Genomic DNA, 16,841 nt, shown 5'->3' on the forward strand with positions numbered 1-16,841 from the left:
TATATATATATATATATATATATATATTTACCTAAGCTAAATATATATATATATATATATATATATATATATATAGCAGCTGGATAGCGTAGTGGTTAGACTACACGCCTTTGACTACATCCTCTGTTCCTTTGGAACAGAGGATCGCAAGTTCGATTCCTGCCTGGGGCGTCTGTATCCAGTAAGGGTCCTAAGGCTAGACCCCCTATGCTAAGCAAGCCTACCGCAGACAGGGCGTTGTTGGAATGCTACTACGCAAGTAACCCCGGCGGAAGGGGCTACATGAATAGGATGACGGACCTATGGATTCTTCGATACCCAACATCCACAATGACGGCGAAACAACTAGTAGCTCAGTGTTCCAACATTCGAAAGAAGGGACTGCTCTCACAGCTAGAGATTGACGAGGTACAACACAAATGCTACGGCAAGGAGGAGTCAGGACGCCAGGTCAGGGGGGAGATATCATCACCCCCACCCGAGATTGGGTACATAGCCCCAAGTGCGATAGGAGAAGGATCGTTGAGTGCGAGAGGAACTGACCTGAAAAATAGGATAATGGCCAAGCTTGAAACCTGGATACCCCGTAGCCGGCTACCAAGATTACGTGAAGTACCCTCAGAAGGTCTGCTAGATGATGTTAATGCAGCACTACGGGCAATACCTACAACCACGATTACCGACACTAACAAGCTGATCTACAATACGGCAGCAGTGATCAGTGAGATGCTTGGCTACAAGTTGAACAGCCACAAGGGGCAGTACCCTCCATGGAGAAGGAGGCTAGAGGCCAAGATCAAAGTAGCACGGAGGGAGGTTAGCCAACTAACGGAGTTGCAGAAAGGTGCGACAAAGAAGGTGCATAAGAAATACAGCAAGCTGTCCATACCTGAGGCCTTGGAAACTGCCAAGCAAAGACTCACAGCCTTGGCCAGCCGCTTGAGGAGGTACACCAGAGGAGAATAAACCAGCTGTTCTCCACAGAACCAGCAAAGGTGTACTCTCAGTGGCAAGGGAACAATAAGAGAACAGCACCACCAAGGCTGGAGACGGAGCAATACTGGAAGAGCATATGGGAGAAGGATGCAACCCATAACGGCAATGCTCAGTGGCTAGAGGATCTGAGGGCTGACCACAGCGACCTCCCTGAACAGGGTCCAGTAACCATCACAGTGGCAGATATCCAAGAAAGAGTCTCCAGTATGAAGAGTTGGACAGCACCAGGGCCCGACATGGTTCACGCCTACATGGTTCACGCCTACTGGCTGAAGAAGCTGACTGCACTCCACGAGCGTCTGGCAGCACAAATGAACCAGCTGCTAGTTAATGAGAGACACCCGGAATGGCTAACCGAAGGTCGGACGGTCCTGATCCCCAAGGACCCCAAGAAGGGACTGGTCCCCTCCAACTACCGACCAATAACCTGCCTCAGTACTACATGGAAGCTCCTGTCAGGCATCATATCGGCTAAGATGAACAGGCACATGGGTCAATACATGAGCGGGACACAGAAAGGAATTGGCAAGAATACCAGAGGCGCAAAACACCAGCTACTGGTAGACAGAACAATCAGCCGAGACTGCAAGACCAGACTGACCAACCTGTGCACTGCCTGGATTGATTACAAGAAGGCCTATGACTCAATGCCCCACAGCTGGATACTGGAATGCCTAGAATTGTACAAGATCAATGGGACCCTAAGAGCCTTCATCAGGAACTCAATGGGGATGTGGCGTACAACACTAGAGGCCAACTCCAAGCCCATAGCACAAGTCACCATCAAGTGCGGGATCTACCAAGGAGATGCTCTGTCCCCACTGCTGTTCTGCATAGGCCTGAACCCCCTCAGTGAGATCATTAACAAGACTGGCTACGGATACCGACTACGGAACGGAGCAGTTGTCAGCCACCTCCTGTACATGGATGACATCAAGCTGTATGCCAAGAGTGAACGAGACATCGATTCACTGATCCACACTACCAGGCTATACAGCAATGACATTGGAATGTCGTTCGGACTGGAGAAGTGTAGTCGGATGGTAACAAAGAGAGGGAAGGTAGTCAGAACTGAGGGGATTGAACTACCAGAAGGCAACATTGCAGACATAGAGGACAGTTACAAGTACTTGGGGATCCCACAGGCGAATGGGAACCATGAAGAGGCCGCTAGAAAAGCTCTAACCACCATGTATCTGCAGAGGGTCAGGCAAGTCCTGAGGAGTCAGCTGAATGGTAAGAACAAGATCCGGGCCATCAACACGTATGCCCTGCCCGTGATCAGGTACCCTGCTGGGGTAATAGGCTGGCCAAAGGAGGAGACAGAAGCCACTGACATAAAGACAAGAAAGCTCCTTACCATGCATGGAGGGTTTCACCCCAAATCCAGCACCCTGAGGCTGTACTCTAAGCGGAAGGAAGGGGGCCGGGGACTGGTGAGTGTCAGCACCACAGTCCAGGATGAGACAACGAACATCCAAGAATACATTGGGAAGATGGCCCCAACTGACCGAGTGCTCAGTGAATACCTCAGGCAGCAGAAACCCAAGAAAGAGGAGGGAAACGAGGAACCATCATGGAAGGACAGGCCCCTGCACGGTATGTACCACCGGCAGATAGAGGAGGTGGCTGATATCCAGAAATCCTACCAGTGGCTGGACAAAGCTGGACTGAAAGACAGCACAGAGGCACTAATCATGGCAGCACAAGAACAAGCTCTGAGCACAAGATCCATAGAGGCTGGGGTCTATCACACCAGGCAAGACCCCAGGTGCAGGCTGTGTAAAGATGCCCCAGAGACAATCCAGCACATAACAGCAGGGTGCAAGATGCTAGCAGGCAAGGCATACATGGAACGCCATAACCAAGTGGCCGGCATAGTGTACAGGAACATCTGTGCCGAGTATAACCTGGAAGTCCCGAGGTCAAAAAGGGAGATGCCCCCAAGGGTGGTGGAGAATGACCGAGCTAAGATCCTGTGGGACTTCCAGATACAGACGGACAAAATGGTGGTGGCTAACCAACCGGACATAGTGGTGGTAGACAAACAGAAGAAGACGGCCGTAGTGATCGATGTAGCGGTTCCGAATGACAGCAACATCAGAAAGAAGGAACACAAGAAGCTGGAGAAATACCAAGGGGTGAGAGAAGAGCTCGAGAGGATGTGGAGGGTGAAGGTAACGGTGGTCCCAGTGGTAATCGGAGCACTAGGTGCAGTGACTCCCAAGCTAGGCGAGTGGCTCCAGCAGATCCCGGGAACAACATTGGAGATCTCTGTCCAGAAGAATGCAGTCCTGGGAACAGCTAAGATACTGCGCAGGACCCTCAAGCTCCCAGGCCTCTGGTAGAGGACCCGAGCTTGAAGGATAAAACCGCCCGCAGGGGCGTGCTGGGTAAAAGAGTAGATAGACAGATAGACAGATAGATAGATATAATAGTAGATAAAATAGCTCTCCAGTTGTTATCAGGAAATTGCATTCCATTAAGGAGCAAGGTGTCCTTAATTGTCCTCTCAACATAATAATGTCAACAACAGCATCCCAGCTCTGGGTCTTGCAACACATCCAAGATGACTAATCCTGGAGCATGTCCCACAGTCCATACTTCCAGTGGATCACGTTGTGTCGATGGCAGTTGTAAGACTAGTGTGGTAAGAAGGGTGTGTAGAGTAAACTCAAGAGATGACGACATGCTTGAATCACAGAAAAACTTTGACCTCGTGCCAGAAAGGGGATTACAGCAGCGCTGTGATGGGCACTCCTTCGAGCAAAGCCTCATTTTCCATTAGATGCAATCTGCTTTCTTTGAGCAGTTTGTGAATAAAGGAGTACAATTGTAGTTTTTTAAGAATGAAGCCTTTATTAGTACTATAACCTTTTCCTCTTCTCTTTTTCACAGTGACAATGATCACCTGGGAGGAGTTGTCTTCATGTCATAGTCAAGATATTAGTCCCTCAAAGGAACAGGGTGGACGCACACAAACACACATAATGCCACATAGGCTGGCGACGTGCTTCTGGAGACGAGTTTGCAAACTGAGTCAGCAGCTGTATTTCTGAATGACTCAACCGGTCCACCACAGAGCCCTTTCATTTCTCAGAGCCCTGCCTTCAACCCTGCCTAACACACAGGCATGCACTGAATATGTTAAACACTAGTGCTGACCTCACTACAGCATCACTTCCTCCCAAATGACCAGGGTAAGTACTCAAATACCAAGGCGCAATATGGACTTAATTTCCAAGGAAGTAATTCATCTCAGTGATCAATATTAACAGACAGTTTGATGCTTTAAGGTAATTTCTTAAGGCTACATCTTTTGTTTTTCATTGCTGCTGGAAACTTTTTTTTGGCATTAATGCTGTATACTGATGACATGTTGTGGCAAGTGAGGTGGTGAATTATCTGTAGAGCTAATAATCCTTTGATCCTCCAAGTCATTTACTGTATGAATCAGTCAAGTTGCCAGGAAGAGACTTGTACATCTGCTTTGACTTTTCCAAAATGCTGCTTGGAAGGCTGTTGTGGGCCGATGTTGTGTTTCATTCCCCTCAATTTAAAATGATAGCCATCTTGTGAACAAGGAAGTGGAGGAGGAAAGTTTAAAAAAAAGGGGGACTAATAAAATGTAAAACATGGTGCAGCCTGACTGTGACTCAACAGGAAATGATGGAGTGCGCGTAAGTAAGGTGAGAGAAGAAAAGGAGGAGGTCTGGAGTGGGAGGAGAGACACAGTGAGGAGGAGGGGGAAAAAAAGGAAAACTGCCTCAGGACTTCAAGTTAATTTTTGGGAAAGGAACAGACTATAAGAGAGCATACCATGCCTTTCTGGGGAAAACTGTGGGTTGTATACGTATATCATTTCTCAGCCTTGCTACTCAATAGAGCCATGACGTGGACAAACACACACACGCACACTCACTAAATAATCAGAACAACAATTTGACCAAATTTGACTAGTTTCCACCGTCCTCCTAAAGATGACCCGGGATGACGCAGTTGTGCAAAAAGACTTCGACCTCAGAACAAGTTGCGAAAACTGTGCAAACATTCAAATATTGACAGCGCCTTCGTGTCTCCTCTCTCTACCCAAAATGTCCTTGTTAGCTAATTTGCATTGATGCCTGCAAATGTTTTTTTCCACTCCAGCAAAAGTGTGATTTATCAAGAAAAGCTGCCACGGATGAGTTAAATAACGGTCAAAGATCAGTCCAAGGCACTCTCTGTATTCTTTTTATCTGGATTCTACACAGAGCCTCCTCCGGCCTTCTGTTCCCTTTTCTCATTTCAACTGAAGCTCTTAATGAACTGAAGATGGACTTCACAGGGCTGCGGAAGTCCTCCTGCTGGGTTTGCAGAGCCTCTGCCCACACTGAGGCCTGATGTAATGGGTAGAAAAGCTGGCCAGGCGTCCAGTTCAGTATCCTAGGAAAAGAATTGCTCTTCTTTCATGCTCAGATCTCTGCCATTCATTGAAACTGTCACCATGACATCTGATGTTGCTGCGTTTAAATCACTTTAACCCTTGATCCCTTGGTGTACTTCCTCCATCAGTTTGCCTGCTTACTGTGCTTTGTTTTTCTCTGCTGGTACTCTGGGAAAAGCTACGCTGCTTCATTGTTTGTTTGTTCTGTGTTTTAAAGAAATCTGTGTTCATTTATGTGTGTTTGTGTGTCATTTCTCTCTCCATTAAGCTCCATTGTAGCTGGATTTTATTCACAGAAAATATCAGTTGCTATTATTATTTTTTTAAAAAGCACTTTAGCATCAGATTAGATTACACAGAAGTCTTTGTGCACATCCAGATTTGTCCATTATTAAAAGGTAGCAGAGGCATGATTCTTCCATCTGTCCTCCTCTTCCTCCTGATGACTGTTGTTCCTTTGATAACTAAGCTAAGATGTGGTCAAAGGCTGTGGTGGTGAGCCCACACAGACATTTGAGGAGCCCAGCTCCCAACTTGTCAGATCTACCCGTAAAGCCATTAAATGAAACAAGGACTAGGTGTGGGGTGTGTGTTTCAAATCACACACAGCGTTGCACACAGCAGCACAACATTCAGGTCTTAATCACTGTCCGTCTACTTTGAAGTAAAGCATCAAACATAAATATTACAAATCAGGCTGAAGGAAGCAGTAGGTGGCAAGAGAGGGGTGCAATGCACTAAATATGAGAATTTCATAAGAATATCTTTCTGTTTTTTCTCAATTACAGCAACTCGAATCCAGAGTTAAATGACGACGCTCTTTCAGTTCTGGTGACCCATCGTTTACTCATCTCTGAACAATCTTGATTTTTAACCTCTTACACATATGGCAGCATCAAGTGGACATTGTTTTATGCAATCACATATTTAAAGTATACGGCTCATAAATATGGCCGCCATATGCGCCTGTAGTTATCACAACCTCTAACACAGATTCGCTGGAACAAGGAATGTGAAACCTAAACACAAGACACGTCAACCGCGACTTTGAAAACAGCAGCCCTGTAGCGGCGCTCTAATTGCTATTACATGTTTGTACACAGCTGGTTCCTCTATAAGAGAATTCCCTGTGTCACCGTGTCAGCACATCAACCTACACGAATGTATTTACCATAGAAAACATATGTTAACACCTACCTACTTCATTTCCTTTTCCAACTTGAGACACTGTTAAGCGCTGTGCTGCACACACACTCATCGTTTTAGTTTTCTATTCTCAGACAGATGGGGAACTGATAGATCAGTTTAATATAACCATAAGTCTTGATGAGTTTTATTATGATCTTGTACTTTTTACTCATTCTTGCATTAATCCTGTTCTTTTCCACAGAACAATTGATTTTTATACACACACACACACACACACACACACACACACACACACACACACACACACACACACACACACACACACACACACATATGTGTATCATAGTCCACCTGGTATTCCTGCTCATTTTTTGCCAGTCTGCATTTGAGTCAGGCCAGCTCTCGAAGTCTGACATATATGTATGTTTGCAACATTAAAAATAAGCAGTCTTCTTTATCTTTTTTGATAAGGATGTTGGGAGGTGGAGTGCTGCAGATGTGGAAGGTGGGCTTCTGACTGCACTGACATCTGTGAGGGACGGAGGTCTCTCAGAGCAGGAAATGACTTGACCTCCCCTGTAGGAGACTGGCCCACCCTGGCAAAAACCCCCACAGCCCTGAGCATCCTGGGTCACCACAAGCGCCCACAGAGGACTGCAAAGCAAGAGCAGAGCTGCTGGTAAAAGTGGCAAAAACTTTGAATTTTGCATGGCCATCTTTATGCAATTTATTAAAAGATGATTAGACTAAGATTTTGATTTTGAAGGGACAGCAGGTGGTATATTTAATTTCTATATAGTTTGGTATTGTTAGTCTTACAGTCTTAACTGTAACACAAAACGTGTACTTGGTTTACAGCTGAATGACAGTGGTGTGACTGGACATCTCTGTGTCACTTTGAAATTCCACATTGCACAATGTAAAGTTGATACATAACAGCTTATTTGTTGAAACTATGAGTATTCCTTTAAGCAAACAAGTTAACGTTAGTGGGAGAGGGATGGTTGATGATTGCAGCAATGTAAGCACGTTACATGTGGCGTATTTATTTTATGGGTTTGTGATTTACAGTCAGTATATAGGTATAAGGCACTCCTTAATCCGCATATGACTGTATGTGGGCTTTATTGGAGTAGTACAAGCAGAGGAACTACTCAACAATCTGCACCAAGGGAAGAAAGAAAGGTTACAGGGTCACTTGGCTTACAATTTTACGATTTGGTTATACAGTGTACAATATTTGATGGGTCATTTTGCCTAAGGATTTATTTGTGCTGTCACTGCAGTAAAAAGATCAGATGGCAGTCTGGGGGAAGACTGTAAGCTCAGTGTGGTCTGGACCCTGTGGTGAAAACAAGAATAGCCTGCACTCACTTCCCTGTTATTTTCTGGTAAATGGCCTCTCATATTGTCCTTCTGCCTCTCTCAGCGTGGGTGAGGACAAACACAGGACAAACACACACACACAGTCAACTCTTTTGTGACATGCAGGCTTCAAAACAAGTCCTCATCCTTCATGTCTGGTCTGCCAATCTAGTGCTTGTAACTCTTTATCAGTGTTATGTTGTACACACGCCAATATCCACCCACACACTTTCTGACTCCCACACAAGTCAGGCCACAATTGCTTGAAATGCAATTTCCTGTACACGCATTACAGGGAACAAATAAAATAAAGGACATTTTTGCTTTTTGACCTGCTGAGGCATACTTAGTGTAGGGTAAACGATGTAATAAAATGGGAGGGGAAATGCTTAATAGATTTAAGCATAGATCCTTAAGCTCTACAGAGTCTTAGTTCCACTGACTGTAAGGAAATAGATTTTGTGAATGGTGTCCTGAAACCTGAAAGTTGCGCAGACAGGTTAACAACATCTTGTTAGATTCACACTGCAGTTGAGAGTTCAGGAAGGTGAGTAAAACCGTACAGAGGAGTATAGAGATGAAACGTAAGAGAAACGTGAATTACTGCTGATAGCATAATGCGCAAGTACAATTTCAATGTTATTCCTGGTCAAAGGGAGACGATTTGTATAGTTTAATTGAGAACAAATAATCATATTTTATAACATTATCATGTGTATGTAAAAATGTAATATGAAAAGTAATTTCAGATTATCAGTTACATTTAATAGAGTCAAAACTATGTTGGACAGAATTGGGTTCTAACTACATACTCAAAAAATACATTTAATTAAAATTTTAAAAATCAAATAGTAAAGTAAACTTAGTAAAGTATTCAGTGCATTTCCTAGTAGAGTGATGTAAAAAGAATTACAGGCATTTTTCCCCTTTAAGGCAGCCATGGGTGGAGTTACAGTAACGCGTTCTGGGTGTTGAATTCTTTTATAAGGAGATGTGGAAACCCGCGTCACTCTGACAAAATGAGTTTCACCTCCCAGTGTTGTTGACAGAGGAGGGTCGATGCACATGGGTCAGGGTTGACTGACAGACTGGATTTTAGCCTCACGGGTGTCATTTCTCGCTTGGGACTGAGGGCGATCGAACGAAACCAGCTGTACGTGACGGATAAGCAGCATTTGCATGGTGAGGCTCATCACGTTCTCATAAAAGTTGTTTGATGAACATTGGCTCTTTTTTGTTGCCTTTGCCTTTACCACGGGACGGTCAGATGCTGTGTTGTATGTGATGTGAATGTTACTCTGTTACTAAGTGTATACGAGTGTTTTCCACACTGGGACGTCACGAAAAAAAAGAAAAAGAGCCGGTCAGAAATCACTGAGGTCTGTTCTCTGAGTAGAGCCTGTATAGTTCAGATGTGTGTGGACAGCATTTTGTAAGCTGGACATTTGTGTGAGTAGACCAGCTAGAGGAAGTTATTTATCTAGTGGAACGCACTGTACTTCTGACTCAATGAGGGATTTCACTCGCGTCCGCCGAGGGAAGTCACGTCGAGGCGGGATAGGTCTTGGACTGCTCGGCACTTCCATTTTCACCCACTAGTAGGCGATAAAGAGTAAACCAGTAATTCTATGTCTGTCTGACGTTTTCGTATAATTTAAAGCGCAAAAATAAAACAAAACGAGTGAGTCAAAATTGGTTCACAACTATCATTCAAAAAGTGTGACGTCAGTAATATAATGTAAAATAATTTACAGTAAAAAGCGCATGACCCAGAGTTAAACATAACTCGGTGTTATCAAGAATAGAGTGCGATAAAGGCCAATAACAGAAAGTGACAATAAGGGTTATGGAAATTAATTATAATAATAAAATAAACTATAAATATATAGTTTAATAGTTATGATGTGAAAATGTACTACATGCCGATGTGGCCCATGACCAGGTGGAGTTGCGCTTTTTTCAAACTATAAAAATGTGAAAATCTTCATTTTCTGCACACTATCTAGACTTTAGTTTATTAGAAACAAAACATTTCGGACATGCAAGTAGACTATAAAGTCTACCTACCATCTTGTTACATATTAGATATGTAACAATATTAGATAGGTTGTTACATATATAATATTATGTAACAATATTAGATATGTAACAACAAAAGATTTTTAACACGTTTATTTAATTATTTTTTTTTTTAAATATTTTTTGTAAGTAAAAAGCAAGTACTAAAACTGCATTTTTTCAGTTAAATATCATCACAAACATCTTTTCATATGCCTCTTTTATTCCCCAGGTGAATGAAGTTAAACAGTGGAAATGTCAGGATCTAATGAACTGCACTAAACTGTCACATTTACAGCATGGCCTTCGCCTGGTGACCCATTAAAAATCAGTACACGCAGATAAACCTAAAGGTCTGGTTTGTTAGTGCAATGGAAAAAAAAAATTGAAAGCTGCAGTCACACATTGAACCTAGATTAGTTTGGTGAATAAACTTGTATTTGGGCTGCGGATCTTGTTGTTAAAACGGTTTCTCTCATTGAATCAAATGCTTTATTGTTTAGTTTTGTGGCGCGCAGTGTTGTAGTTAGTCCCACAGCTTAGCAGACCTAATTAGTGTGTATGTATGTGTGTGTAAGGTGCAAACTTCACGCCATCAGGATAATCAACTCGTGCTTAAAGAAGGCCCGGTCACTGAATGGTCTATTGCCTGAAAAAAAGTTGAGGTGGGGACTGCCAAGGACAACACACCAAGGACCCTGCATGTACTAAACAAACTGTTTTCTCCAGCCTCTGGCTTGTCCTTCCAACTGTGCCAACACACGCAGTCCCCCCCGCAGGGGACTTTTTGTGGCACAGACTCATACCTTGGCCGTGGCAGCTTGTCTCCATGGCGTATCTCTAGTCCTAACCTCATGGGAGAGTTTACTTGTATTTTCAGGCTTGCTTCGCTGTGCACCAAAGTGGTACAAAGGCCCATTCATGCCCGAGAGTGGCTCCATTCATGGACACTGAGTAATTGCCGGTAGAATTCATAATTAGTCTGTGTCTTCCATCTCCGAGGCTCACGGGTGGAAATGACGCCACAGTTGGTTGTTTTAAGGATAGCATTAATATTCAAATCCACGCTTGAGTCACTGTTTTGTTTGTAGTTGGGTTTCCTTTGCATGCTCTGCATTGTTTGCTTCCCACTTCGGCATTGGAGTTATCATGGACAGGAAACAAAGCAGGTCTTTGAAGCGAAAGATTGCAGTGATAGTAGAATGGAGACCTTGGGTTGCCCTCCAGGCAGTGTGGTGCTTTCATTTTAATGTGAAATGGGTCTTTTTATTTCATTGCATAAGCACAGTATGTGTCCGCCTTATTGTATTTTAATTCTAAATGTTGCTTTCAATGCAAGAAGAAGCACAAATATGTAAAGTACAATATATGGGGAGAAAAAAGATTTAGAGGTATGTCATTGAGTCAGTGCAGCTGGGTGCTTTGCTGCGTCACTGCTGGGAAGACACAGGGGCACCACTCAGTTTTAAACTCCTTCAGTTGTCTGATGGTCTGCTTAACCTGAGCTGCACATCTGACCGTAAGCCAAAACCGCAACAGCAAGGTTGACATCATCATCTATCATAAAAAAAAAAAACCAGGATGACCTTCACCTTTGCCCTGATACAAGTGTCCATCGCCCTGGAATGATATCAGTTGCTGTGCATCATATCAGGAGAAACAGTCATCATCTTTATAGATATATGCTAGTTGAGAATCTTAATCATCAGCATGGATGTCACGTACAGTCTTTGTACTTATTTCATTGCTTTGCCTGTCTGCACAAAATTCTCTCTCACCTTAACCCCTTAAAATATTTTAACAGTAAGACATTTCCTAGTCATTCGCAGTGTGCCACTTTTTAAGTGCACTTTTGTTCTCAGCCAGTAGGCTAACAAGGTTAGGGCTTGTGACCCTGTCAGACTTAAACTAAATTTTCCTTCAAGTGCATCTATAATCGCGGTGCTTTGGGGCCGTCTCAGCGGTGGAGTTTGTCATCCAGCATCACAGGAATTCTGGACAATAAGCCCCTTTTGTGAGGGCAGATACTGGAGCGTTGCACAGAGACGAAGGAGGGTGCAGGAGTACTGTCGCCCTCCCACATCTGACCCAGAGGTTGTGTAATACCCTGCTCATCAGACAAATAGCTTTAAACTGGATACATATGGTGGCTGAGAGAGCAGGCTGAAGCAATTTTCTTGGCTTTTGTTGTTACTCGTTTCCTCAAGGCTCACCTAAAACATGCGGGGTATCGCAAGTCGTTTGTTTACTGCGTCTAGTGAAAAGTGGCATATGTTCAAAATGTAAACGTTTCTTTTGCCCTGCTTTCATAACCTTTTTGAGAATAGGAAAAAGCTATTGGATATAGTTGTGTAATGATACTTTTACTACACTGAAATGTGAATGATATGAATGTTTTTCACAATCCTGCAAATCTACATACTAAACATAAAGAATGTCATGAAATGTTACATCCTTTGAACTTTGTTATATGTTACTTATTCAATGTAAAATACTTTGCTTTATATACAATTTTCATGAAGTAGTCCATCTGTCTGTAATATATGCTGTATGCTTGTGTATGTGCAGTTATCTTGTATTGTTTGCTGCCTTTTGCCTTGCCTGGTAAGATAAGAACGTGCAGCTGAGTGTGATGGACGGTGATGAGATCCAGCTGTACCCTGCTTATGGGCATTTCACACCAGCAAAGGTGTGACCTGAATGATGTGATGTAATGCAAAAGCCAGATGTGAATGTAAAAGATAGCCAGATGAATCCCCTTGCACTCTAATGTCAGTGTTTCTTCAACAGCTTACCACTGGCTAGAATGAAGCTGTGATGGGTTTGACGGAGCTGACTTGTGTTGGAGCTTTAGATCGATATCAAACAGAGCTTCTTATAAGAACACGATCTCTTCTACATCATGGCCAGGAGTCAGAATAATTTGTGGAGACAGCATGACCTGAACAGGTACAATTAACACTACACAAGTCCTAATACTAATTTTTAAAAAAAATGTAAATAATCTGTTATTATTATCTGTGAATCTGTGGCAGCTTTGCAAAATGTTGAGCATGTAAATCTGACCAGGAAAAAAAGAGAAATATAAGAGAAGGGATAAATGTTAGCATGAGCAACTACATGTAGTCATGCAGGATTATAATATATGTATATAGCAAGATAATATGAAACTAAATAACAGTGTCTGGCAATCATAGACACAGAGTCTGGCTCAGAAAAGAAATCCAGTAACTTGTTACTGTTTTATACTGCAAATAGAAAAAGGACAACTGAACATATGTCCTGTTAATGCATTTGTTAGGCTCGTCTTATAAAGACTGATTTGGAATGATTTACCATCGTGCACAGCTCTGTATGGATTTCTCAACCTGTCCTGCTTTGCAGAGTGCAGAGCTTTGGCCTGAGGGCTTACACAGAGCAAACCCTGAAGGAGCTTCAACAGCAACAGCAAATGGCCAACGAGTTTAACTGTGAGTCTTTTTCAGATATTAGTGTTACATGTATGAAGGAAACGGATTTAGCATGGATGCATGAACTTTATCAAAGCTCCTCTGCTTTGAATTCGTATGTATCAGGAACACTATCAGTATGTATCTGCTATTACTGTAAATTGTAGAAATTCTGGCAATTTTTTTTTCATTGTTTTGAAATTTTGAAAGGATGTGAAGAGTTATGTTTGTTAAATTAGGTGAAGTTATGCACTTTTTTTTATTAGAGAAAAAAAAAAACCTTTAAACCTCATTTGTCTAGTAGAACAGTATTTAGACAGGATGCAAGTGAGTTTGCCATCACAGTACTAAGCTGTGTACCAGAGGAAAGAGATCGGGGTGTAGGAGGAGGGGAAGCTATCGCTCCCCAGTCACCAGCTGTTCCTGCAGTCTGGGGCACGTCGGATGTTTCCACAGAGAAGGTTATGGGAAGCTCAGTTAAGATTGTGGCCTGCCCTGCAGATAATGACGATTCCCGTGTTAATCAGGGTGTTGTGGCTGATGTTTGACGAAGAAGGCGATAGGTTAAGCTGGTGTTTTCAGGATGTTTTTACTCCCGTTTCCTGTACAGTATCTTCAGTAAGTACGTTTTTATAAGGCGGTTGGGCAGCAAGTTGTTTTCCATGTTTCTTCCTCTGAGTGTTGTTTCTGCACTGGAGGGGACAACAGCGATAGCAAAGCCTTACATAACAATTTGCTTTCTCAGTATAAAAGCAAACGTAGCATTTTGTGTGTTTTAACACATTTCCTTTTTTTGCCCCTTTTTCTCTCCGCAGCCAACCCCTCTCTCTCCCAGCCTCCATTTTTTTCTGATTCCTACCACCTAGCATCAGACAACATGCTGCTGCCCATTGAGGGAGACCAGGTGGTTCCTTCTTCCCAGAGACAGGCAGTGTTCGGGGTTGATCAGAGGGAGGCCAAACCCTTGCCACCTCTGCCAGACCCCGAGGAGCTTATGTCAGATGAAGCAGCTGATAGTGAGGTTGAGTTCTTTACCAGTGACCGACGGCCCCTTTTGCCCAAGAGCTGCCCTAAGCCTATCTGCAGGAACAGCAGCAAAGACTTTGGCCAAGTAAATTATGCCTACCAAGAGAGTTCATTGAGGGCTGGAGATGCTGGCGTTGGATCCATGGCATTCTCTTGGCCAAGCAGAGAGGGCCGGCCAACATTTGGAGGAGGCAGGTTTGCGGCCGACATTTGGTGCCTTGGTCACCAGACAGATGAAAACCAGCCTGTGGTGTCGGAAGCTGAGGATACCTTTGGAGCCAAACGGCCAGAGCAGAACCTATTACCTAGAATCCAATTTTTTGGCTCGGGTCCTTCCACCCAACCACACGCCAGCACCTCATCATGGTCCACTGACAGGCCACAAATCCCTCCTCGTATCCCCATCCCACCAAAATCAAAGACTGGGACCGATGAAGACAAACCTCCCAAAATCCCTCCTAGGGTGCCTTTAGTCCCACCCTGTCCACCACGCACCCCAAGCCCTAAAAGTCTTCCAATTTATATCAATGGAGTGATGCCTGCCACTCAGAGTTTTGCTGCTAACCCCAAATATGTCAGCAAGGCGTTGCTGAGACAGATGACAGGTGAGCCACCTGCAACCCAGTTTTCTCCCTGCATTGTTCCGATTTTGAAGGATGGCAGAAAGGCCAGCGGGACACACTACATCCTGCTGCCGCCGGGCCGACCGCCAAACACAGAGAGAAGAGAAAGACTCCTGAGTGAACCTGCTAAGACAGGGAACAGCAGCTTCTGGCAGAAAAGGTAGAAATCATCTCACCATGTCTGAAACTAGACGAGTACAAAACGGTGACTGACGTTATTAATCACTCTGTGATACACAACTGTACAGTGTGCGATGATATCTGCTCACATGTGTAACGTATTGGTATTTTCATTGACTGACATGTGTTTGGTGTAATATCCACGAGGTTTTTTTGACTGAACATTTTACCAATCAGTATTTTAGAGACGTCTCTTCTACTTCGACCACAACGACAATACACAATAATATAGTATTTTCACAAATAGAAAACAAATATTTATTTTCTATCACCATTTGTCAGTTTTTGATAACTAAGATACTGCCGTTTCCTTACTAAAAAAAAAATAGTATGATCACTTATAAATTTTTAAAGTCTGACAGTCGTATGCTCATACCACTAAAAACAGCCTTAGCTATGCAACATATACCTTACAAGAGAGCACGTCTTTATAAATGTACAAGCTGGGCTTGTGCCAAACTGTTCCACGTCTGTTATTTTTTATCACAATGCTGCTTGAAAAATATAATGTGTTGATAGATTTGATGTTTTTCCAAATAATTAAAGTACTATTTGAATATTTTAGCATCTTTTCAGGTAAACTTAATAAAGTGCTCCATTAAAAAATACCAGATTATAAAGAGTTAGCCAAGTGCAAGTCTAAAGATTCTTGACAAATTTTATAGTAAATTTGCAAATGAACATGTTAGATCCCCCCCCCCCCACACACACACACACACACAGTCGATGCAGCTAATATTGGGTGTTTGCGCTTTTGAATTAGCTTATGATTTCAGTATCACAAAGCTGATTGAGATAAGATAGCCTTATCACTCCCAAAGTTTAGAAATTTACATCAAACTACATTAACTACAGAAAAGTGTCAATTTGTTCATTTTAATCAGTGTGTATTTAAAGCTAGATTCTAATTCATTTTCATTAGAAACTTTGTTGAAAACCTGCAGTCACACTTATGTTCACAGGTCTTTAAACATATGAAGAGCAAGTCAGAAGTTTTTACTTGTTGCATTTGTAAATAGAGCTGAAAAATTGTCATTAGCTGATCCTCGTGAAATTTTTTAATGATGTAAATCTGATGTTGTGTATACTTTTTTTTTTTTTTACTGTGTGGGCATGGAAGTCATGTTACGTTTACACTGCTGAGGTGCAGGCCCACATTTACCTTTGTTACACCAACCTCTATGAAGTTCTCATGAAGGTTCTGTATCAGACTTGGCCCATTCAAAGGCTGTTTGTAAGTTCATAATTCTGTGTCAATTGTAAAAATTGTCTTTAATCTATTTATAGAAATAAATAACTTATTCATTCTAGGATTGCTTCATTCTCCACACTCAAGCTATGATATGGAGAGCTTTCTCTAAGTTTGACCTCCTTTTTTCAAGATAAGATAAACTTTATTGTCTCATCCATCTATAATCTGGGTTCAGGTCGCAGGGGTAGCCCAGACTTCCCTCACCCTGGTCACCTCTTGCAGTTCATACAGAGTTCATCTCAAGCCAGGTGGGGAATATATCTCTCCCATGAGTCCTCGATCTGTTATGGAGGAACTGAGAAACCTATGAACATATA

The 16,841-nt window shown here is 42.9% G+C and overlaps 1 protein-coding gene across 2 annotated transcripts; it reads left to right on the forward strand.

Annotated features, from left to right (window-relative positions):
- The first annotated feature begins 8,960 nt into the window (after window positions 1–8,960).
- Window positions 8,961–16,583, forward strand: errfi1b (ERBB receptor feedback inhibitor 1b). Of its 2 annotated transcripts, none has more exons than XM_085259301.1 (4): window positions 8,961–9,118; window positions 12,785–12,943; window positions 13,379–13,464; window positions 14,259–16,583. In XM_085259301.1, exons 2-4 carry the CDS (start codon window positions 12,897–12,899, stop codon window positions 15,254–15,256), a joined length of 1,131 nt encoding a protein of 376 aa, XP_085115427.1. In that variant the 5' UTR covers window positions 8,961–9,118; window positions 12,785–12,896; the 3' UTR covers window positions 15,257–16,583. The 2 variants fall into 2 exon arrangements, with proteins under 2 accessions (XP_085115427.1, XP_085115428.1); XM_085259302.1 differs by lacking the exon at window positions 8,961–9,118 and adding an exon at window positions 9,143–12,683.
- Window positions 16,584–16,841: the final 258 nt, after the last annotated feature.

The sequence above is a fragment of the Mchenga conophoros genome, linkage group LG20, assembly GCF_057382185.1.
Source record: "Mchenga conophoros isolate Kocher_MC1m ecotype Shallow Benthic linkage group LG20, M_conophoros_male_GT1.1, whole genome shotgun sequence".
In the NCBI taxonomy this organism is placed as follows: domain Eukaryota; kingdom Metazoa; phylum Chordata; class Actinopteri; order Cichliformes; family Cichlidae; genus Mchenga; species Mchenga conophoros.

Coding starts and splice junctions, on each gene's coding strand:
- errfi1b (XM_085259301.1), top strand. CDS start 12,897: ATGGCCAGGAGTCAGAATAATTTGTGGAGACAGCATGACCTGAACAG. Junction 12,944..13,378: donor AGACAGCATGACCTGAACAG/GTACAATTAACA, acceptor CCTGCTTTGCAG/AGTGCAGAGCTTTGGCCTGA. Junction 13,465..14,258: donor AATGGCCAACGAGTTTAACT/GTGAGTCTTTTT, acceptor TTCTCTCCGCAG/CCAACCCCTCTCTCTCCCAG.